General features: G+C 43.4%; 1 protein-coding gene across 2 annotated transcripts; it reads right to left on the minus strand.

Annotated features, from left to right (window-relative positions):
• Positions 1 to 3147: 3147 nt before the first annotated feature.
• Positions 3148 to 25805, minus strand: RAE1 (ribonucleic acid export 1). Of its 2 annotated transcripts, none has more exons than XM_075901156.2 (12): positions 25648 to 25805; positions 22256 to 22352; positions 20585 to 20689; positions 16360 to 16452; positions 14858 to 14944; positions 11359 to 11445; positions 10963 to 11034; positions 10308 to 10415; positions 8128 to 8234; positions 7963 to 8038; positions 6760 to 6954; positions 3148 to 4420 (listed from the first exon to the last, which is right to left on the minus strand). In XM_075901156.2, exons 2-12 carry the CDS (start codon positions 22343 to 22345, stop codon positions 4334 to 4336), a joined length of 1107 nt encoding a protein of 368 aa, XP_075757271.1. In that variant the 5' UTR covers positions 22346 to 22352; positions 25648 to 25805; the 3' UTR covers positions 3148 to 4333. The 2 variants fall into 2 exon arrangements, with proteins under 2 accessions (XP_075757271.1, XP_075757270.1); XM_075901155.2 differs by having other exon boundaries at positions 22256 to 22368; positions 25648 to 25792.

Raw genomic sequence — 25805 nt, forward strand, 5'->3', positions numbered from 1 at the left:
GGGTAAGTTTCCAGAAGTAATGTTGAGTTCTGAGTAAATAAGGTCTTCTTACATGTGTGAATTTGGCTGGAGTAGGGGTCGAGCTGTGTGTACTTTAGATGATCCCAGAGCACCTCAAGAAGTAGTAACATATTTTGGGATCTTTACTGATGGGCAGAAAAAATTAATTCCTACTTGCCCAAATTTACCACTCACATAAACAGCCAGAATTCCATTTAAGATGGGGGAATTGCACTTGTTTAAGTGACAAATTAATTTATTTTCTATATATGCTAAAAACAGATATTTGAAGGATCAGATTTTTAAACTCCGAAAAGACGACAATACAGTCAGGCTCCCTCCCACCTTCCTGCCATGGTACCAGCAGGAATTGTGTACACAGAAGGTCAGAATAAATATTTTTGCCATCAATACCACTTAACTTTCATCCACATTCATGTGATAACATTGAATCTCACAAGCACATCTGTTGCAATAACTCATGGACTAGTGGCCCTCTAGCTAAGTTGTCTTAGGATGCTGTCACCCAAGCAAGCACATGTTCACAACACAGCAAAAAAAAAAAAAAAAAAAAAAATTGAATGAAAATATTTTTATATTTATAAAAATACTCCAAATGTATTGCACTATTATCCTGTGTTAGTAGTTTTATGTACATGTTTGTTTCAAGTGAGAGTATCTTGTGTGCTAGTTGACATTTTCCAGCTGATAATGCACTGCACTCACAGTGGTTACTATACGTAGTTACCCTAAAGGTAGAAGATACCCCAGGAAGGTTGGTCTGTTCAAATACAGACTTGTTAAACACACAGTCGAATGATGCAGGCTCGCTCTGCCTAATATTCTATGGGGATTTGGAGGTACTGCCCTCCAAACACTGCAGACTTAGGGGATTTTTGAGGGAACTTGTGTGTTGTGCTCAATTCATGATGGCAAACGAACACAATATTCTTCCTCTTACTATGTAAAAATGGTTTGCAACTCCAAATGCAAGTTGTCATGAGATGTCAACATATTAGGTGATAATGCTTGTGCGCCAGATTTTGTTTACTGTTGTTCACCAAGTTGGTCTTCAGGCCATGAGGATTTTGTGGTCAGCCCTGGTACAAATTCATACGATACGTAGTTGGGTATAACTTCTTCATCAGCATTCATTATACTGAAGATCTGCTAAACAACAAGTGGATCTATGCTTGGACAATCCAATGCATTAAGATATACTCAAGGAGAAGCATCAATATTCTTGGCATTGTAACTTTCACTCTTTTTGTCAGAAACTGTCCTGGTTGGCACCCTACTCATCCAAAACAAAGAAGGTGCTTGTTCCTTTCAAATGTAAGAGAACAATTTGTAGATGCACATATGAAGAATCCTTGATATCTCTTATCTCACCATGCTCAACAAAGCACCATTCTTCTCCCTTGCCTGCCTTCAAAAACCAGCCACCATGGGAGCACCTAACACACACAGCAGTGGACACTGCTACATTTATTCAAAGTGAGATGACTAGAATGAATGAATTTGTATATGGCTGATCACTTCATATCAATGCTGATATGTGAAAACTGCATATATGCTTACACTAGAAGATTTACCCAGCATTCCTCAAGTGCTTAACACAAATTTGTTTTGTTTTTCTTCATTTAAATCATTGTTCTGGGGTAGAGCTGGAGATGAAGGGTTCAATATGCAGGCTGCCCCAGGGAGAGAGAACAACCCCAGCCCTCTCTCACCACAGCAGTGTGGGGCCAGGTGAGAAGTGCCTGTCCATGGCCACTACAGCAGGCACAGTCAGGCGAGGGATGCATGTCCCTCAGCTGAGGGACAAACACAGAAAAACAGACACAAATGGACAAACTCTCTGAAATATGTAGTAGACAGCTGTCCTTTTCTCTGCCACTACCCCCTGCTGACTCCATGGGATTATAGCTGTCCTAGTACCCTTGTTGCTCCCCTGTGGTCATTCTGCAATACAACTACCCCTACTACCAGATCCCTCCCTTTCTATTTTATGAAAAACAATTAAATTCCAAGTACATCCCATTATCTTAGCAAAACCAAACCTTGACCTTGCTTTAATTTATGATGAGAGGAAGCTGCAAACCAAATTTGGTGTTCCTAGCGCTTACCGTTTAGGAGTTCTTGAATAAATAGACTCAGACAGACAGACACATATTTCTAAAATATATAGTAAGACTGAATGAGACTACTGCTAGTTCTTTTAACTTGCTAGCTAAATATATTTTTGCCTAATATATTAAAGAATTGTTCTTAATTTCTGAATGCATTTGGGGGACAAAGGTTCCCCACAACACAGTTAATATAACTTTTTTCTTGATACTGGATTAACTTGACCCTCAGTGCACATTAGCATTCATAAAATTAATTCAACTGTAAAAACTTGATAAGTACTTAGCACCAAAGATTACAATATTCTATTTTTCTTTCAGAATCCACATCCAAACTTAAAAAAATGACATTCAACAAAATAATAAGAACTGCTCAAGCAAAACAACCAGCCACTCCTAAACAGTTGGAAATTCTCTTTTCTATGACAAAAAGAATGGGAAACGAACTACTTCATTCTGTGCACCTGAAAACCAAAACCAGACAAATATAGCAGCACAAAGTAGAAACCTTTCTTGGGTATTTAACCAAAATAAACAGCACTTTTGAGAAATAGTGGCATGTTGCATGATTATTCCTCAAAATGTTCTAACAGCTATAAAATCAATGTTGAAAAGATTGGAGTTTATATTAAATTTAAGTACCATAGAGCAAGTGATTTTAATGATAGCATGATTCATTTTTAGTAAAGACAAGCTGTGAGGTATTTAACTGTTGAGATACCAAGGAACTCAATTAAATCCATCAAATAAAAGGCTGATACATTTAATGAATGAAAAGGAGTAATGCTGAGAGAAAACCCACAGAGTTGATTCATAATGAAGTGACAAATGAGGTAGATTTCCAATACAGGATATTTTTTGTGCAACTGCAGTTAATTGTTTTAATTTTAGAAAAGAAATCTGAAATTGCACTTGAAAGACCAAAAAAGCCACTTTGGGAAGTGTAACACAAATATTCCAGCCTGATGCATTCTGTTCATATTATTAAAGTATATTTAGAATCACTGAATACTCAAAATCATTTAGTAAAAAATTTATTTTAAATGTAACTATGAATCAGTAATCACAAATATTACAATGTAAATTTTTAAAGAGATTTTTTTTTTACAATATGACAGGTCTTTGTGGATATGCAAGAACCATTTTCTTCCCCTCCCCCCTAAATAATGAGCAGTCAGCTCCAAAAAGAAAACTTTGGCATGTGTACAACATGTAGTTAACAAAAATAACGGATTCAAGTCAGAAAAAACACCACCACCATTTTTGTTTAATTTCACAGCACTGTTTAATCAGGGATGAAGCCCATCTCCATTATTTACTATTCCAGTATTTAAAATCAAGCTTATTTCAGCCTGACAAAAATGTTTTGGGAAAACTGTTGGCACTCTGAGCTAAAAGAACAACCTTTCAACTCCGGAGACATATGGGTTATCAAACAATTTAGGTCACAAGTGAAAATCAGTTTGGTGTTCACATTTAAATCATTAGCAGTTTGTTCAGGCTACTGAACTATACCACTTGATGCAATTGGCAATTTCTGGAAAAAGGAAGGGCACTGCAAATCAAGACTGAAGTGCATTGTTGGAATCACGGAAAGAGAAAAGGGAAATTTTTACAAGGCCCCTCTGTTCTACCTCGGGTCTTTTGTCACTGCTTTTGGTTACGTATATAAATACGGAATTCATTCAAACCCTGAGGAAAACCAAAATTTTCAATGCCCTTTTTTCTGCTATACAGTCACTAATGCTTCTATATTAAAATAAGAATCCGTGAAAATGATGAATAACCAATAATGACCAGCCCCCTTTGAGAAAAGTTATTCATAATTCCCCAAATAGTTAAAAGAAACAGTATCTACAATTTTTCCAGAACTATTGTAAATGAGCATTTTATTGTAGTAACGGTAAAATACTGCCATAGACACACTTGCATTTCTGAACAGTAGACTAATATCACTCTTGAATTTAGAGATTTTACAGCAATTACTGCGGAAGAACAGTTGTACGGTAAGTCATCCTGCAAATATCAGACACTCCTGTACACGTCAGAATACATAATTTGAATGATGTTTTCCAGCAAATCAGAATATACTTTGGTATTATTTATAGGGTTTCCAGCTAAATGTTAGCGATCCAAAACGAACAACTTCAAGGGAGTAGCGTGGCAGAAAAGTACTGCTGTAACATCAGTCAGAATTATACTCACTACTTCTTATTCCTGGGCTTTAACTCTTCTGCCGCATTACGCAGAAAAATGTAGTTTTTCTTTTGTGGATTATAAAATTCATGGCCCTAAAAAGAGAAAGAGTTAACTATATTTATCTGAAAGTATCAGCTTAATCCTGAAGTACAAGAATCTGAACATTGTTAATTTAATGATAATTCACAATTTAAAAACAGGGAGTTTCATATTGGTTGGCATATACTACAATTAGAAACAGTTAAAAGGCAAATTTCAAAATCCAAATTTTTTCAGCTTAAAGCAAGTGAACACCACTTAAACTTTTGCTTTACATGCAAAATTCAAGTATTTTGAGAGTTAAGGAAAGTAAAAGGAGTGTTTTAGCCAGGGTTAAGAATGGAGAAGAGGGCACATGATAAAAGGTACTACAGACTCACTGTACATTGTCTTTTGAGTCAAACAAAAGAGGACCAAATTTTCATGTAGTGAAGAGCAAGGTCCACACTATTATACAATTATTTTTGTTCATCAATTATTATTATTATAAACCTAATATTCTGCACATGAAAGTGAATAACTGTCAATAATTGTTAGCATATACAAGTGCACATACATTGATTATTCATGATATTGCAATGGGTGTTAAAAGACTATTTTTAAAGAGCCCTAAGGTCTCTTGGCATCTGGATTTTTTGGGGTTTTCTTAATTCAGAGACTGATATATAACTATTACAACCCAATGCACAATTTAGAAGTTATGAACTTTCACTCGACAGATTAACACAATCTAGACAGAAGACTAACTGCCTACCAGCTCCAGATTCACTACTAAATATTGTTTCATAATCTACTGCACTGAAAGACCAGTTAGTTCATATATGCCAATATTCCCCATTAATGAAAGTAAAAATACTTTTATCTTTGGACTGTAACAATAAAAGTTAAATTATAGTGTTTTCTATCCAGCAGGAACATAAAGCACATTAGTAAACTTAACATATCGAGATCACTTTATCCACAAATGAACTGAGATTTGACATGCCACTGTTTAACAATAAACTGTAACAGTTTACAACGGGAAATGAAAGTTATTTTACATTTAAAGTACAAGGCATAAGAAGAAAAATAGCGTTACTGTAAGCTAGGTATGTTAAAATAAGTTTAACCATGTAACCGCTGAAAATTTCAGCAGTTGCACGGTTACACGTGGGGCAGCAGTCAGCTCCCCAGGAGCCAGTGTGCGAGGGAAGCTGACTTTTAAGTAGTGCATACCAGCCTGCCTCCCTGCACTGCTGCCTATATATCAGTGGTAGGTGGCTTCTCCAGCAGCTGGTGTGCATGGGGAGCTGGCTTTAAGCCACCTCCCTGGAGGTATTAGGAGGCTGTGTGTAACCATGAACACTAATTGATGAGCCTTGGCATCAGTTATATTTTCACATCCCTACTGTAAATAACTGATTAGTATTGGTTAGATTTTAACATTTCTTTTTTCAAACTACTAATTGTATTTTCTTGCATTGTGATCCTTTGTATCTTAGCATCAAGTGTATACTGGGAAGAAAGATCTCAAACCATCACAAAAGAGCTCCAGGAACTGGTATTCGAAATTAAATACACGGCACTCACTCACTTGAGTAACAGAAGCAACAGTGTTGCAGCATGTTTTTAATCAGTGCTTTAGGTATGTTTTCTTTGGAAGAAATGAAATCACCATATCAATTTTATTTATATAATCCAACAGCACTCTAACAGTAGGTGTGTTAGCAATCACATATGGAACAAATTCCAAAATCTCTGTTTAACCTATATTTAGTTGGGCAAGACAGTCTTTGTTTCGTGGCCTAAATCGGGGTGGGGAACTTTTTTGGGTCAGGGGCTGCTAGCCCACAAAAAACAAAACAAAAACAAAAACAAAACAAAACAAAAACAAAACAAAAACACACACACACACACACACCTCCCCCCCAATCAGGGGCTGCATACAAGTGAGAAGCAAGCAAACAACGCCCCCCCCCCCTTCCCTAAAAACACATACATGCCCCTCACTGATGTGGTCCCTGACTAAGGAGAAAGACACTTCCCTCAGTCCTCACACACCTGGGGAGGCCAGGATAATAGATTGTGTGTGCTCCAGCCCTACAGGGAGCTGGTGCACCAGTGCCAAGCTCCCCAATGCTGGGGTGGAGGGAGAAGGTCTGAGCCTTGGGGGCTAGATCCAGGCAAGCTGGGGTCTGCATATGGGCCCTGGGCCTTAGGCTCCCCATCCCAGGCCAAAACAATTACTGATTTAGTGCTGTGTTTCATCTGAGAGTAGGCTAAAGTGATCCCTAAATCAACCTTTTTCCCCCAGAGGTATTTGGAATACTTTAGTAATACCTGTAAAGAACTTTGAGAGTCTCAGATGAAATGGAGTATTGAAATAGCGTCGTCTTAATTCACAATTTCTTACCTTAGACCAGTCATAACTAGAAGCATATGCAAAAATATTCCCATTGTGATTAAAACAACAGGCAGATATTGGCTGGTCAAGCTGTTCTGATGTTTTTAGCTTTGTTCGTGCATCTTTATCCCAAAAGCTGAATCTACCGTCAGATCCTACAGTTGCAAGGGTGCCATGGGCAGGATGAAACGCTATCCCATTCACCTGAAGTCATAGAAACCATCATAAAATAACCAACAATGCAGATGAGATGGAGTTTCACAATACATACACTGAACTCATGTGCAGATTTATCTAATTTAAATTAGAACTAGTATTTTAGTCTTGACAAAGAACTTTTTGCAAAAAATCTGTTTTTCCTGAGTGGCTATTATTTAAATACAAATTCCCATTCGAGAACATAGTAATTCCCTTGTTGTTGAACAGAATCTTGAGCAGAGACTTAATGAGCAGTATGTTTTTCCATAAACAAAAACTTGGGTATAATAGACAGACAGACAGATAGAAAGAAAGCATATAGTCAGGCTGTGGCGGTGCGTTGGGGTTTTTCCACCTCCTGCACCCCCATAGTGACACGAACAGACTCCACCAGCCAGTAGAATAGAGGGATTTTATTGCTTCTCTAGGATACAGCACAACACAGATCAGATGTAATCTAGTTACAGGAACTGGGGCTAGGAGGCCTCAGTGCCCCCCCCCCCTTGAGATGGGGAGTGGCTGGGCCCCACAATCCCAGCCCTCCCCCCAGCTACTTTTCCCCTGCTTCCCAGACAGCCAATAAAAACCTGTCCCTTCCAGCCCTGCCCCCAGCCAGGGGCGGCATTCCACCTTCCTTTGTTCCTCTCCCTGGGGGGTAACTGGTAGAACAGGTTACCTCCCTGTCCCATCAGCTGGGCCTTGGTACAGACAGCAGCCAGTGGTGGTCACCCACAGCCGATGCCTAGCAACCAGCAAGGTACCCACACTACGTCACACAGGCAAATTGTAGGGGGTTCTGGTTATTTTTTAACAAAGAGCAAAATACTTTGCCTGCTACTATTTTAATATTTGCATTTGATAATTTTTCCCTAAGCATAAGCAAAACTCTTTAGGTGCAAAAAAAGTCAAAGAACAGAGAATTTATGGTAGATTTCACACAAAACTGTACATTAGGTGTATGTAGCTTCTAACTTCACTACAAAAATGATGCAGTGGTATGTGTTGAATACTTACAGCATAGATATCCTGGGGTGCTGATGTGTTTGTTCCATTGGAGCGATGACATTTAAAAGTGAAGTTATCTTTGGCTCTGAAAAGAAAGATTTTTTTTCCACATTTTCTTAATTTTAAAATGAACTATTGCAAAATATTTAATACAAAAAAAAAAATCACACTTACGGATTTGGTGGGTTGATATAGTGAATAGCTACCCTTCCTTCAATGCTTCCAAGGGCAAATCCAGTAGGTTTGTTCACTTTGTCTTTAAAAATAGCAACACAACGATGCTGAATTTGAAAAGGATACAAAGCATTTTAGACAGAAGTTCAATGGCCAGATTTTTCTAAACATTGCCTTTCTATGGAGGCACAACACACTGCATATATTAACACAACTTGGAGAAAAGCACATACAATATTAGACAATGAGTCAAAGCCCCTCTACTTATTTATGCCTAAATTTGCAAATTTCTGAATTCACTTGGGGATCAGCAGCAGACATTTCCTCTAAACAAACAAACAGTTTTCTTCCTCTTTCACCAAGGAATTAAACATACAAAAATCTTTTGCATGTTAGGTGACATGACTGATTATGAAAGATTTCTCTCTCAATTCTACATCCCAAAAATGTGCATTAATATAGTGAGAATAAAATTACTAGATTCTACCCACCATCAATCCTGCTTCTTTGGAACAATTACTTGTTCTACAAATAACAAGCCTGTTATCCAATGCTGTAAGAACAAGCACAAAGAAGAATTGCATTTTGACCAAAATTAAAAACAATAGAGAAACTGAGGTATGAGCCTGATCCTGCAAGTCTTCCTCTCCATGGATGCCAACTGAGCTTGCAGGATTTGTCCCATTAAGCTTAACTGTAAAGTTTTAGTATCAAACTAAAACAGTCTCTGATTTTAGTTGTAAATATTGAGATATATTTCATTAAAATATTTTTATGTACAGCCTCTCTCCGACTTATGAAACGGTTACAGACCAAGCAATTGGTCGTAACTCGGTTCATTTGTAAGTCGGACCCCATTGAGTTACATGTGACCGCTCTGTTTGTAAGCATGGATCGCATTCATAACTCGGGGTTCGCCATTTACGACAGCTTTGGTCGTAACTGCGAACGGTCGTAAGTCAACTGTTCGCAACTCAGGGACCAGCTGTATAGTTTTTCCACTGTTCCTTATTCCTGTAAAGAAAGCCAAATTACTCCATGTGAAGTAAATCCATGGGGATGGGCACGGGCACTAAATCTTAATAACTTTCCTAAATTCCATGTGTTTTCAAGAAAATGTTCTCAAACCAGGCCATTCACTTGGATGTATATATTACTCCTGGGGGAATTCTGCGATACTGCACACATGCAGAATTCATATCCGTTGCAGATTTCTTTGCTTCCACAAAGAAAAATGATTTCTCATGAGGAAGCAAAAGAAAAGCCTCAAAAGAGGCACATTCCTCCTTAACGGTGTGGAGGCATTGTTTTGTTTTAGAAGCATAGAGCAGCTGGCAGAGAAGTAAATCACCCTGGGGTTCGCCCTACACCTGAAACACCCTGAGAAATCCTCCAACCAGAGTGAGCTGTAACTAGGTGTATGTGGACTTCCACCTCATCAAGCCCCACTCCCCCAGCATCTGGACCCTCCTCTTCTGATGAGCCGCAACCTCCTTAACCTGGACCCTCCTAACAAGTTCCATTTCTCTTAAATATGGAGCACCCCCCATGAGTCTGTGCATCCAGACCCCTCCACCAAGCCACCACACTCAGATTCCTTCACACAAAGCCCTCTGACCCCATGTCTGGATCCAGCCACCTTAGCCCCTCCACACTTGAATCCTGCCAGGCTGAATCTGTCTGCCCCACACCTAGATCATGGGCAAAACTCTTGTTTGCTATCTTGGTGGTACTGGCACAGAGGGGCAGGGCCTCAGGATTTTTCTGGGGAAGCCGGTCTCTTGCACCATCAAGGTCAGGTGCACCCTCACAGCTAAGTCCTGTGGGTGAAAAAAGGCAGGGCCTGCAGGGTGACCTCCCACATCCATGCAGCTAGAGCCTTGTGCTCACCATTACCGTATGGCAGCCTGCATATTTATTTATTGACAAATATTGAGTACATTTAATTTTTTATGCAGAAATGTTAATTTTGTGGCACAAATTCCTCTCCGGAATCCAATATGTACTACAAAGATGCAGGCAATTTGCTATATTGAAAGTCTATGTGTATTTAGGAACATACACTATATTGGGCAAAGAAAATGTGGTTTTAATATATTAAGTTTTTTGGTAAAATATCTAACCCACAATTTTTATATGCTGCATTAATAATCTTATAGTAAGTGTAATCAATTATTTACCTGGTGTTTAAGTGGAGATTCTATTCTTCTAAATTCAGAAGGCTGATTCTCTAACTGGTACACTATCAAACCCCTTTCTGCAGTAGCCACAACTGCCATGGGATGTACCTGGATAAGGATGAGAAGTGCAGGTTGAAAAGAGACTAGACTATGTTAACTTCACAACAGAAAAGTCTAAACTCCTTCAAGTTACTTGTTTTACCTAAACTTTTCAAACAATCAACTTAAAAGAGCAAGACTGTTGGTTCTGGTAAAAGGTAACCAATAGACTGAAAATTGTATCTGCATAGTATGTACAGTAGGGGCAGTAGTAACACAAGCTTTTTCCAACAAGAAGCATAAATTCTGATATGGGCAAGGACGCAAGCGCAGTTCCGTTTGTATCAATTGTATTTTTGGTTCCTCTATTCTCAATGACAACGAGACCACTAATAGTGCTTCAGAGGACAGGATTCTCTCTGTGCCAGGAACTAGATTGAGACCAAACAGCCATCAAACATAACCAAACTTATTATTTATTTAATACTAACTTGGATTGGTAAATAAATAGGTATCATGGGCTCTGAAATTATTAATCCTTTGAACCATAGAAGTTTGCACAAATTTCATTGTTCTGAAACATGTTTCATTTTGTGAAACATATGTATTGGCTTACCACATCAGCACAATAGCATCTTTCAGGTAGCTGTAATGTCATCATAGGAGTTGGTGATCGTGTATCCCAGAACTAAGGGAATAATGAAAATCAATGTATTTAAAAGACTTGAAGAATTCCTTTTGCTACTGGAAATGTGGCATATTTAGTATTAGGAAACATTGCAACAGTTTATTTTGGCACAAATGAGTCTGATCACATTTTCATTTTGAGTTTTTTTTTAGCCCCTGGCCAGAGGGAAATAACACTCACTTCCTTAGTGTTACAAATCATCACCTATAAAAGTTATTTATTGATTTTTCAAATTAGTGTAGAGTTCAAAGTTTATAGTAAACATTTCCAATTTCACATACATTAGCATAGAATAAACCTGTTTACCAGGAACAATTTTCATACCTTCAAAGTTTTATCCCAACTTCCTGTCATCACACAGCTATAGTTGGGTGCTTTAATCCAATGGACAGTCTTAACAGGGGCTTCATGCTGAAGGAAAACAGCCAAGAACAATGCATATACATTTTTTAAAATGACAGTATCACTTTTTGGCTATGCATAGCAAAAGAATGCTACAAAAATAGGGTATTTGTTATGAAATCACCACTATAATCAAAATATGTATGCTTCACCGCAACTAAAGAGAAAACAGTGAACATTTTCACATATTTAATTTCACATACAATAACTTACATTAAGGAACAGAAATAAGTGTTCCATATTAGAGTAAAAATTCGCATTGAAGTTGAAAATAGATGTCAGCCTATTAACAATGCACTTAAGAAGTCAATACCCTCATGAAAAAGAACCTAACAATTACATATAAAGCTCTCTTTTCCTATGATCTTAGTGCTCATCCGAAATCTATGTTAAAAAGATTGTGTAGTGGAAAAAACTATTAGTGAAGCAGAGCAAGAAAGCAACACAGGGGATTGTGGTAGAGATGTAGCCGTGTTAGTCTGGGGTAGCTGAAGCAAAATGCAGGACAATGTAGCACTTTAAAGACTAACAAGATGGTTTAATAGATGAGCTTTCGTGGACCAGACCCACTTCCTCAGATCAAATAGTGGAAGAAAGTAATATTCATTCTGCTGATACCATTATTGGACCTAACCAAGTGAGTTATAAGATCAAGAACACATATTCCTGCGCATCCAGAAATATAATCTATGCTATCATGTGCCGAAAGTGTCCGTCTGCTATGTACATTGGACAAACATCTCAGACACTTCGCCAAAGGATTAATGCCCACAAAACAGATATCAGACAAGATCACAAAGAGAAAACAGTTTCTTGCCATTTTAACCAGAAAGGACACTCTCTCAATGACTTAACCACCTGCATGCTGCTACAAAGACCTTTTACATCTGCACTTGAAAGGGAATCCTCTGCATTCATGTTAAAATTCGACACTCTCTGAGAAGGAATGAACAAACACTCAAGCTATCTTACCCATTACCAAGATAGCTTCCCCAATTATCACCTCTAATACCATTAGCTCACAAACATCCCACTCTCCCCACCTCTAATATCATCAATTCACAGACACTTACCTTCCTTCCTTCTCCCCCGCCCCCCGCATTCCCCTCCTGTTCTGAAATGTGATTTGTCCTTTTCATATTTGTTCATTTTTTTTAATTGTATCCTTTGGTATATATGGTTGTGACTACTTTCTTCCACTATTTGATCTGAGGAAGTGGGTCTGGCCCACGAAAGCTCATCATCTAATAAACCATCTTGTTAGTCTTTAAAGTGCTACATTGTCCTGCATTTTGCTACAGGGGATTGGTAACTGAAACAATGAGTGTAAAAGGGAGTCAAAATGGGGTGGAGAAGCAACATTGAGTAATCATGTCTGTTGCTCAGTGCTACTGTGAGGCCACAGATCAGGCAGAGGTTCCCAAATTTTTTGACACAGGCACCAGTTAATCCATTCATGAGCTTTTGGAGGACCTGTAACATTCATTTGCATATTTGCATAATCATTAAGCAAATGATGAATATGCAAATAAATTATTTCTGGTCCTCCCAAAACCCCCAGTGCCAGCTTTAGCAAAGGTTTTGATATGGTTACTCACAATATTCTTGCCAGCAAGTTAAGGGAATATGGATTGGATAAATGGTCTGTAAGATGGACAGAAAGCTGGCTAGACCAGGGTTTCCCAAACTTTTTACTTTAGTCGGAACCTGTTTTTTTCAGTACTGATTTTTGTAGCCCAAAAATATGAACGCATATTAAAAAAAAGAATGGAAAATGAATAAATGTTCACTGGTTCATCCGGCTGCATCCTCCGCCCAGCCTGAGCCAGGTCTTGGGGGACCCGGTGCCGCACAGGCACTCTGGGAGCCTGGAACATCCAGCTGCGTCCTCCACCCAGCCTGGGCAAGGGCTTGGGGGACCTGGTGCCACACTGGCACTCCGGGAGGCAGGAGCAGACTGGGGGTAGGGTATCTGGCTAGAAGGGAAAGTGCAAGGAGAGGACTTGGACCTCCCTGGTCTGGCACCCTCTGGACCTGAGTGGTCCCAGATGAGGGATGTTTTGGACTAGGAAAGGTCACTTCAGGGCTCCTGGTCCCCCCGCCTGTCCCCACCAGGCTTCTTTGCACCTCCATCCCCTGCAATCCAATTGAGCTGCCCACCCCCACTGGTTCCCTGCACCTTCCCCTAAACCATGCAGACATGCTGAGCCCAACGCTGATTCCCTGCCCCTCTCTCCCTCCCCTTAAGTCCAGCGGCAGGCTCCCGGCACCTCCCTCCATCTGTAGCCCAGCATCCCGTACCTTCCCCCCTCCAAGCCCAGCCCGGTGCCCCCCTAGCGTGGCGCCCAGGGGCAACTGCCCCCAGCTCCACCCCTCGCTACGCTTCTGCCAGGAGCCTGGAACATCCGGCTGCATCCTCCGCCAAGCGCGCCCAGGGCTTGGGGGACCCAGTGCTGCATGGGCACTCCGGGAGCCTGCAACACCCCAGCAGCCACGCTGAGGGCCGGTATTATTTTCCCACGGACCGGTACCGGGCCGCGGCCGATAGTTTGGAAAATGCTGCCACAGATGATGAGAAGTCTCTTGGGGATAACACAGGGCTTTTGCCTACGGTCTGAATTACCTACGTCCCACTTTAAGAGTTACCATCACCTTAAAATGTAGCTAGCAATTTGACAGGCATCTTCCTCACACTATACTTCATATAACAGTATCTAACTGGAAAACGTTGAATGTCCTTTTAAACTGGCTTGTAAATTTTTTTTTTTTAAGATTTATTTAAAAGAAATGATACATTAGTGCAGATGACAGTGCTGCTCAAAGGGGAGTGGGGCTTCACGCACTGCCCCCACCCCCAGCAAAATCTTTCAGCTTCTATTGGCCGGCCACAGTGTGAAGCCTCCCCTCTTAATGAAGAGAGCCACAGGAAACAGAGCAGTCTGGGGAAGCCTGCCAAAGAGTGCTGCTGGCTGAGAGTTGCTTAGGTAAGTGCCTTTGGCTAGAGCCTGCCTCTGGCACCCCACCCCGTCCCACACCTCAACTCCCTCCCAGATCCTGCATTCCCTTCTACATCTCTCCTGCAGGTCAGAATGCTCACCTGCACCCATACCTCCTCCCTGCTCCCCAATCCCCTGCTCCAGATCACCACCCAAACCCTCCAAACCTGCAACCCCCAATCACTAGGTCACAATTCCCTCCTTCAACCAAACTCCCTCTCAGATCCCACTCCCTCTCCTGCATTCCAGTCCCCTATCCTGAGCCCCTGTCTTCACTCAACCTCAATCCCAGACCCCACAATCCTCCATAGAAAAGTGTGGCCCTTGATCCCTAACCAAAATCTTGGAGTGACCCCCCCCCCCTTAAAAATTGTCTACCCCTGCTTTAGTGTCTCTCTGAGAGAAATAACTTGGGGATTACTTACCTGTGCAATTTGTATGGCCTGGTTACTGTTGAGATCCCACATTTTGGCAGTTTTATCACAAGAAGCAGTAAATACTTTACTTCCATCCTACAAGGAGGAAAAAAGTCATTAAGTTTCATAATTTTAAAAGATTACATGTTAATTTGAACATGTAATTTATGTTTGCAATATTCACTACCCATTAAAGAATTGCTGGGCCTGATTCTTCATTACCTAGTACTTGTGTAGTCATTTAATAAACTAGGTATGTAAAATAATGCTCTTCTGAGAGTATATTTGGTGCAAAATAATGGAGAATTAGGACAACTGCCTACAAAACCATCATACAAAACAGGATTTTGACTAATGAATCACTATCACAATACATATATTTGAATTAATAATTAGAAACACACAGAGTGTGCATCTACACAGCACCTTATACTCGAAATAAGATACGCAATTTGTGCTATGCAAATTGAATATCTTATTTTGAATCTATTTCAAAATAGCTTATTTTGAAATTTGGCGCATCTACACAGCACCAAATTTCAAAATAACATGCTATTTCGAGCTTTCCTTATCTCTTGTGCAGCAAGGCTTACCGGGATGACAAAATAGCATGCCCGTTATTTCGAAAAAATATTTTGAAGTAACGGGCGGCTTGTGTAGACACACGGTAGCTATTTCGGGATACCTCCAGTATCTTGAAATAGCCATGTAGAGTAGATGTACCTAGACTGCTATCCAGCTGAAGAGACTGATATTGCCCTGTTCTTACTGCTTAACATCACTCCAAAATTCTACTTCAAATCTTTCTCCTATTGTTTTCTATAGTTTTATAATATGCAATCCTTTCCCTAAGGAAACAGTGGGCACACAAGATGCCTCAAAAATGGTAAAGCATCTTAGATCACAAAAGATATGTAAAAAAAATATGTGAATTTTATACCGATACCTGTATTTACTAAATTTAACAAATTGGTTTTTTTTGATCAAATCATAACCATGTAGTTTCAAATAGCCACAATAGTCTACTCTTGTGTAAGGGTTTTGTTTAAATTAACATTTGACTTCCTAAAAGTAATTTGCACAAAAAAAAAAAAAAACCCAGAGGAAAAGCTCCCCCAAAAAGTATGGATTAAAACTGAAATGGTACTAAATTAAAACTATGGGAATGAAACAAAGCAAATTCTGCAATTTTGCTTAATGTAGTAATATTGTAGGGTGAAATTCACTTCAATATACAAGATTTCTGCAAGGCCTTTTGTACTACCAGAAGTTAATGAAAACTGTACTAGCTAATAACAGCTTTAAAAAACCTCCTGCCATTGCATCTTCACATCCAAGTGGTAGTCTTACTAAAACAAAGCAATCTCAGATTTAAATGTTACATTTTATGATTGTAGCATATAATTTAATCTACAATTTAAGTCAGTATTTGAAACTAGAAGATATTTGTTTCCTGGATTAAGTTACTAATTTCCTTGAAAATACTTTTTGAAACCAACAAAGAAACATACATCACTCCAGCATACATCTAGTACGGGCCCTGTGTGCATCTGCTGAGCTTTCGGAATAGTCTGTCCATTATCTTGAACTTCCCAACACCGAACCTATGAGATAAGATGCACATATCAATTCTGTAAATATATAAAAATTGTTTGATTACCTAGGAATGTGCTAGGGGATCTCAGAAACAAGGCATGTCCACACCCTAAAGAAATTACTTAACACATTGAATTAAGATGGAGGGGAAGAAGGGAAGAGGAAAGACAACAATTACAATCATCTCTCTAAGTTGCACAGTCACACAGCTGCCTAATAAGCCCCATGCTGGGACTCAGAGCACCCACAACTGTGGAACAGGCCCCTCTCTCCCGTAGCTGAGGTAGCTTCTTGCTGAGGTTGGGGAAGAGGTACATTCCCCCTGGCTCTGGCAGTTACTTGCTGGGACCAGAGGAGCATGCCTCTGGCCCCAGCAAGGGCAGCAAGAAGCTGCCATGGCTGGGGGAATGGCACCTTCTCAAAGTTCTTCTCCAACCATCCCCAACAACATGGATCTGCAGTAGCCGGAAGAGAGGCATTCTTCCCCTCAGCCCAGCCTAGTCTCAGTGGAGCTGCATGGCCAGCAGATACAACTTTCAACTTGCCTGGAGCTGCTGCAGTGAGAGGAGATTGGAGGGAGCCCTCTCTCCCAGGGAAACCTGTACCCAAAACCTTTCATCCTCAGCCCCATCGTAGATCCCGCACCCCCAGCCATAGCCTTCCCCCCTGCACCCTAACCCTCTGCCCCACCTATAGACCCCTCACATATCCCAAACCCTTCATTCCCAGCCCCACCTCAGAGCCTGAATCCCCAGCCAAAGCCCGCACACCCCAAGCCTCGAGCCCCCCCTCACACACCAAACTCCTCAGCCCCACCTCTGACACAGACCATTCATGTGCAAAATGAATTTTGTTATGTGCACCATATAGAGATGATATGTGACGCACCATCTCCATGTTGGTGCACATAACAAAATTCATTCTGCACATGGTGTAAAAAATTAGAACACCGCTTGCAACCCTTTCTAATTTGCCTTTGATGTCAGCAATACGAAGCATTCCCTACATTTAGCAGAATACATTTAATTGTGGGATATCTTATCCACATGAGTGGATAATCCTTATTCTAATTTTACCAGGTTTTTTGGTTTAAACAATATCTTGTAGCAATGAGTTTCACAGATTAAGCACTGTGTAAAAGAAATGTTTCCTACAGTTTCTTTTGCCTTTACAATTACACTGAATATCCCGTTGTTCTTGAATGATGAGAAACGATAAGTGTTATGAATTCAAATGCTACATGAGATTCATTAATTGTTTTTATTTACTGAAAGTGTTCTGGAGTATCATTAATCCAAGTACTTTGCTCAGTACTTCTTGTTTAACAAGATCTTTGATATTGGATTGAATATTCATCTAATATAGGGCACCTGAAGTTTTTAATAGCGAGACTTCTTAACAGAGAGACTGACTTATGGAATATGTTCTCTCCCAGTCACAATTGCACAGTCCACATCACTTCCTATTGGAAATGAAATAGTATCCAAACAACAACTACACCCGTGGTCCCCAACCGGTCGATTGCGAGGCCTCAACCAGTCGATCGTAAGGCATTCGGCCTCTTCTCATTTTCCCTCCCACCCCCAAAAAGTCCCACTACCTACCTCCAACGACAATGGAGGTAGTGCTGGCTTCCCGCGGGGTGGACGGAAGTCCTGCAGCTTCGCGCCACTTCCGGGGGTTCCGGAAGTACGCTGGCTGCTCCCTTCCCATGCTGGGCGCGCTGTGGGAGGGGGCATCGGCCCCGGAGGAGGAGCACGGGGTGAGAGAGAAGAGATCTGTGGTGGGGGAGACACATGCGCAGGGGTTTCCCCGCGTTGGAGGGGAGAGCGGGAGGAGGGTGTCGGCCCCTGGGGAGGCGCACACAGGGGCTTCCCTGTGCCATGGGAAGGGGGAGTTGGGCCCAGAGGAGGAGTGCACCGACTTCCCTCGCGGGGGGGGGGGGATCCTGGGAGGAGGCGGGTGCAGGAGACTCCGTCCTCACTGGTCCCCCGGCTCCCTGCCCCCCTGTTCCCTCTTCCCTGCCCCCTGTTCCCTCTTCCCACTCCCCAGCCACAGAAACCTGTCCCCACTGGCACTCTGTCCCCTGCCGAAGCACTCACTAGCACCCTTCCCCAGTATTATGTTCCCTGCTCCCACCAACACAGTTGGGGCCACATTAGTGAAGCCTGGGGGGTGGTGGGAGGGGCACATTGGAGGAGGGCTTTTTTGCATCTCACTTGTGTGGCCCCAACTGACTTTTCTGTGGGTCAGACACCCCTGACTCAAAACAGGTTCCCTGCCCTTCTCCGAAATAAAGGCAATGCAGCAACTTTTTGTGTTTCATATAGTATTTTATTTAAAAATGAAGCCTGGCCAACAAACCCCCAAATGGGGTCAAGCCCCCATCTGGCCACAGCATCATAACACTCCTGCACTCCCCTTTCCCTCAGACCCTACATCTGAGCCTCTCATACAGTGAAACCCCTTGCCCTGAGCCCCTCACATACCCCAACCCAAATTCCTGAACCCTCACATCTAGAAGTCTGTGGCTTGCTTAGTACCCTAACCCTACATCTGACCCCAACACTGCCCGGCCTGGAGCCAGCGTTCCCTTTTCCACCTCCTCCTGCATCCATATTTCCTCCCAGAGCTTGCACCTCTCACCTCTTCCCACACCCAAATCCCTCATTTCCACCCCAGAGCCTACACATCCTGTCTCAACCTAGTGAGGGTATGGCTAGACAGCAGGAGTTTTTCAGGATTCCAGAGACATCCCAGAAAAACTCTTCTGCATCCAGGGATGCATTTGTTCTTCTGCTTCTTTTAGTGGAAGAGCAAACATGATCTTTCAGTCACCCTTATATTCCTCTTTCCACAAGGAATAAGGGGGCTTACAAAAGAAGGGGTTTTTCTGACATTTGGTCCACTCTAGACAGGCCAAGTGTTGGAAAAACCTCTTCCTACAGAAGAATTGGGAAAAAAAAGCAGCAGTATAAGGGTTGGGGATAGCAAGTGATGGAGAGGAGAAGAACAGAGAGGGCAGGGTTTCAAGGAAGGAGAGGGGCGGTAGATCTTGGCTTGTTCGGTCATTGAAAAAGTGATCTTGGGTATAAAAAGATTGGAGACCACTGAACTACACTAACTTTTTCCACTTTGAAAATAAATATTAGGAAAGTTTTTAGGCTGTAAGTCAGCACCACCGCACTGTCAACTGGGGATGTAAGCAACTAGTTGAGTGACTACTCAACTACTTGCTTTCCCTCTCTCCTGCTGCCTCTGTATCAGAGACAGTAAAGGGGGAGGGCAGAACCCCAGCAGTCACAGAGTCAGTGTGAGCCAGGACTACTCAGTCTCGGCTTGTGCTGGCCCCAGGAGTTAATCCCACTACACTTAAATGCAGAGCTGCAGCAGTGGTTGCAAACACCCCACTCCCCTTTATGAACTAATCGAGTAGTCGATGGAAATTCCATCGACTACTTGATTAGCCAGTTAACCATTACTTAACAGCCCTACTATAAACCAGTGACTGCCCACAGACCAATTTGAAAATCTATGCATCAGCTGAAATTTCAATCTCTTACAACAACACTCTGAATCATAACCTATATCTGCATACCATACAACTGTATGAGGAAGGGATACGGAGACAAAAGAATTATTTTTCTTCTGTATAGTGAAAGTAGCAGACAAATGTAACAAATACTTGTGCTGCAAAAACTATTCCTCTTTACAGATATACAAACTAGACTAGCTGTTACAAAGCACAGAATCAAGTAGTACAAATTACTCCCTTCAACTGAAGTTTAAATGATGCTGTCAGCTTGAAATGATGTTAATTTCAACAAATTAATTAAAAGTGATAGTACCTGCAATGACTGCTCCTTACCAATTTATCTGGTTTCAGAACCATATTTCTGGTTTCTAAAAATTATTTTCTGTGCCCTCATGCTATACAAAGACACAGAGAAAATAAGGGGGAAAATAACTTCAGATGAAACAACAAAACCTGTATTAGGTAAACTTTTATCAATTAGATAAAGTAAGGAAAAATAAAAAAATGGTTCTTTTTCCTCAATCTTTAAAGAATTAGGTAAATATGTATCAGGAAAAAGAGATTTACACTGTCCTTTTTACAGACCATATTCACTAAACACTTACATCATTTGCCCAGGATCCTGCAATAAGGAAATTACCAGGCAAGGTTAGTGGACTGAAGGCTAAACAACCAATGCTGTCATCAGGTGGAGATGTTACTTCAATATCCTGCAAAGGCCAAAGAAAGTTACAAATAAATATCCATACGTCTTAAAACTTCTCAGTGTGTCTTTTAGTCATAGATCAAGTTAATAAAGTACGGAGTTTCTCAAACTGTAGTACATGAAAAAATATGAAAATGCCAACCATAACAGACTACAAGTGGTGCTTTATTCTGACAAATATTGTTATAATTAATAAGGTAATAAGTTTACTGCTGATATAAATAAGGAAGAAATCGCTTGCATGTATAACAGTGAGACTGCTAGAGTACAATTTATTTCTCTTGTAATTGGCTCTTATTCTTTGCCTTTAACTTCAAGGTCTTTTGAATTCATGTTGGGCAAGTTTCCAAAAGACCATACCTTTATAACACATATAATCATCGGAAGTGTATACACAATCACGTTAACTGTACACATAACCATGTATCAAACTTACCTGAAAATCAGGCAAAAGTTCATTGAATAACTATCACATTAGATTGCTAGAATCCTCTAATGCAATGGTTCTCAACAGAGGTCCGGGGCTCCCTATGAAGCCGTGAGCAGGTTTCAGGGGGTCCACAAAGAAGGGGCAGCAGGTGCTGGAGCCAAGAAAGAAGGCTGAAGTCCCAATACACGGAGCTGAATCCTGGGGGCCAAGCTGCGCCATGTAGAATTGAAGCCTGAACAACTGGGGGCCCCAGTCAGTTGCCCAGCTTGCTACCTCCTAACTCTGGTCCTGGTTTTTATATGCAGAAAAACAGTTGTTGTGGCAGAAATGGGCCAGGATTTTGTATAGCATATTGGGTCACTCTCAGGAAAAAAAAAAAAAAAAGGGTTGAGAACTAGGGATGTGAATGTTTAACCAGTAAGCATTACACTTACCAGGTGACGTTTACAGGTTATAGTTAACAGGCGACCCGGCTGGGCCGGAACACCCTGTTGCGCCACAGGTGGTGTGTGTGTGTGGGGGGGGGGGGGACACACTCAAGCCTGGCCAAAGTAGCCTGCATGTCCAGCAGGGGAGAGGGCGTCCCCTTGCCTGCTCCTATTTAAGTAGTTGATCAGTTAAACATAAGGTTTAATTAGTTAACTGATTAAACAGGATTTTACATACCTATTGAGAACCCCTTCTCTAATGAACACAAAAATCAACAACCGTACCATTTCATGAATCATGGCAGAAGTGTGTTTGTGAACTATTTTTCAATGCTACTATCGGCAGCATATTTTCCTGCGAACGTACAGGGAATTAACACCATTCCTCATTATAAGGCATGCTAGTCAAGACTGTTATACTGACTATGCCCATGCCTCACACATAATCCATAGCACTGTATGTGTGTTAAATTCAATTGCAAATCATGTTAGGTTATAAATAGGTTTGACAGTCTGTGCCTAAGTCTTCCTAGTGAAATAGAAAGGGGGATATTCATAACAGCATTTGCTCACAAACCCTGACATTTTTCAATAGTTAGGAAGAATGAGTTTTGGGGGAAAAAAGAAAAATAAATACATGCTAATTTTCACTCCTGATTCACAGAAAAGATCACCTGACACAGACTGTTTACATGTAGCTTAAGACAAGTACCTTCATGGGATTGTGATTATCTGTTGCTGTACTTCCAAACATGCTGGTTCCACCAGTTCCAAACCCTGAGGTTGATCCAAACAAACTCATCTTGGCCCTTCAAAGAAGAATGCCTATTAAAGACGTAGACCTTTACTTAGGGATACAGGAAGTACAGTACTAGATTAGAGTGGTCCACCAACTTTAGTATCCTGACTCTGACAACAGCGAGCACCAGATGCTCTACAGAAAGGTGGAAAAACCCATAGGGGACAATTATAAAATAACTTTAGCATTCCTATCCCTGTTAGAGGTTTAGCATTTTATTGCAAGTTTCTACAATACTTATTCAATTTAATTGCTGGCCTTGGCCTCAGCCTCACTTTCCTCATAATATCTGAGTTTGGAGGGAAAACAATTCCTTCAATTAACAATAAACAATGCGAGTAAGATGATATATGGTTTTGCCTCTGCACAAACCCAGAAGGATTTGGAAAACATTGCTGAATTTCAGTCTCTCTCTCTTTTTTTAAAACAGTATTTTTGATTATGCGACTTCCCAAACACTCACTGGAAATGAAGAGAAGAAATTTCATAAATAAAAGCTACTTAGGGAAGAGTACACAGTGAAAGGGAGGAGGACCTATTCAGTAAAACCATGTGCTGAGGGGCTGGATGATAAACACTTCAGGGCTCCTTCAATGACGTGTGCACAAAGCAAGAGATGGGGAGGTATGAAATTGTTTTAATTAGGGATATTAAATATCGGTTAATTGAATAATCGATTAACCTCATGAACTCTTATTGGTTACTCGACTATTTTATAGTCCCTGGGTGTAGGACCGGCAGCTGGTGCGCTTTGGCCCCACTCCCAAGGAGCCCCCTGCCACTCCGTGACGCTGCCTTGGACACCTTACTAGGGTGTTCAAGTAACAGAGGCAGCAGCATGGGGTGACGTTCGGGAGTTGGTTCATGAGGGGAGCCAGTTTAAAAAACATCTCCTCTTGCAGAATGGCTGCCTGTCAGCCTACGCTTTCTCTGGGACAGGGGCTGCTGCCACCTCTGTATAAGGCGAATCTGAACTCCCAGACCAGGCGCAAGCTGGAACTGAGTCAGGCTGCCTGCTTGCCTGGCTCCTAAAACACTTTAAATGCAGAGCTACAGTGGGAGTAGATCTCGGACCCAGCACAAGCCAGGACTGAGCAGGGCTCCTGGTCAGCCTGCTAAAAAATTTACTGCAGGGGGGAATGTGTGCAGTCTATAGAATTAGCCAATAAGCTTTTGCTTATTGATTGACTATACTATTACCACCCCAATTTCAATTAGTTTATACATCTGTGGAGCAGTTTAGATTGAGGTAGAGAGTATTAGGAGGAAAATCTGGGGAATTTGGGTGGAGAGGAAGGGACAGGCTGCTGGGTGCAATGGAGCTAGTTGCTGGCTGACAGGAGACAGCTGGGGCAGTTGGTGAGGAACTGGGCCAGTCACTGGCTGACAGGAGGGAGATGGACCAGTGACTGAGGGACCGGGTCAGTCACTCACAGACAAAGGTGAAAGTAAGCTGGTGCACCCCAGTGCGGCGCTCCAGTAAGACTGGCCAGCTGGGGGCAGAGCTCTGGATGTTGTCAATACTTTGGGCTCTGCGGCCACAGTGCACCAGGCTTCAGCTCCAGTGCGGGGGCAGCTGGGTAATGGAATCTCCGTCTCTCTGGACAACTCATGGGATCTATCAGCCAGGCAAGTGCAGTCCATCCCATGCCACCCAATCAGGTTCTTCGGGTGTGATGAGCCACCTGGTGCAACTGGTAGAGAGGCTCCCAGCGGGATGCGGGTCGGCCTGAATAAGCCGAATGGGCCCTTACTTGCGCCACACCTACTCCATCAGCCCTGGGTCCTGCTGAGGCAGACTAGCAGTCTCTCCATAGTGATGGGACCCTGCGTGGCCTTGCAGGACCAGGCGCTGCCACCTCCGAGCCTGGCCTTAGAGGAGCTGCTGAGCCACTGCATACCCCCACTGACTCCCTCTAAGACTCGGGAGAAGGCATCGCCATCGGTTAAGTACTGCAGCATGGAATTGGTGTGCTCCTACAGGGCCCTGGAGTCTGGACTCTGGCAGGAGAAGCTGCTGGTCTGCCTGACTCGGGACTTCAGCACTTCCACAGTAGGGTGTTCCCAGGCGCTGCAGACTTGGGAGTAGCAGCAGGAGTCAGGCACCCTGTTTTGGGTTAAAGACTGGTTCTGCTACCTCAGAAGCCAGGGCCTCTTCCAACCTGGGTTGGCTGGAAGACAGGCTGTGCTTCCTGGTGAAGCTCAGGGGCGACATGATGGAGGCACTGGCGGCATGGCATGCAGAGGGCCGCACCTTAGGGTAAGAGGTGTATCCAGCAGTGAAGCAGCCCTGAGCTCCCTCCACACCACTAAATCCTTGCCCATAGCCCCTCCCCACCATAACCTCCTGCCTTAACTCCTGCATCTCTCCACCCCTGCCTTGATTCCTGCAACCACCACAATCCACCCACCAGTCACTGAGGAATGGGGGGTAGGGGAGGAGCTGGGCCAGTCGCTGAGGGGATGGGCCAGTCCTGAGAGATGGGGGGTGGGGAGGAGGAGCTGGGCCAGTGGCTGAGGGATGGGGGAAGAGGAGCTGAGCCAGTCGCTGAGGGATGGTTGGGGGCAGGGGAGCTGGGCTGAAGGAAGGGGCCAGTCACTGGGGGAAGGAGAGGAGGGGGAGCTGGGCCAGTCACTGAGGGATGGGGGGCGGGGAGGAGGAGCCGGGCCAGTTGCTGAGGGATGGGGGGGGAAGGAGGGGCGGGAAGGGAGGGGGGCGGGGAGCCGGGCCAGTCGCTGAGGGACGGGGGGCGGGGAGGAGGGGCCGGGCCAGTCGCTGAGGGATGGGGGGCGGGGGAGGGGCCGGGCCAGGGGGGAGGGGGGGCGGGGAGGAGGGGCCGGGCCAGTCGCTGAGGGATGGGGGGCGGGGAGGGGGGCGGGGAGGAGGGGCCGGGCCAGTCGCTGAGGGACGGGGGCGGGGGAGGAGGGGCCGGGCCAGGGGGGCGGGGAGGAGGGAGGGGGGGGGGGGGCGGGGAGGAGGGGCCGGGCCAGTCGCTGAGGGATGGGGGGCGGGGAGGAGGGGCCGGGCCAGTCGCTGAGGGATGGGGGGCGGGGAGGAGGGGCCGGGCCAGTCTCTAGTTGATGCAGGGGGAGGGGAGCTGGGTCAGTCGCTGGCTGACAGGAGACCGCGGGGCAGCTGCCGCGGGCGGCCGGCGCCCATGGGGAGCGCTCCAGAGGCGAGCGTGGCCCGCAGGGGAGGGTGCCGGGGAGGGACGCGCTGTGGGGCAGAGCAGCGGGGTCTCCGGGGAGCGGCTGAGCGCAGACACCGCACTCGGCCTGCCCGGGGAGCGCCGCTGCGCACTCACTCAGGAGCCGGGTCCGAGGCTGTTGCGGGGAGCGCGCTCCGGGAGGGAGGGCGGCACGAAGGCGAGTCAGACGCAGCACAACCGGCTCCCACACGGCCGAGCCGGAACAGGCCGCTTTCCACCGCGCATGCGCCACCTGTAGCTGAGCTCACAGAGGG

The sequence above is a fragment of the Pelodiscus sinensis genome, chromosome 17 (genome assembly GCF_052426305.1).
Source record: "Pelodiscus sinensis isolate ZL-2025 chromosome 17, ASM5242630v1, whole genome shotgun sequence".
Taxonomy (NCBI): Eukaryota; Metazoa; Chordata; order Testudines; family Trionychidae; genus Pelodiscus; species Pelodiscus sinensis.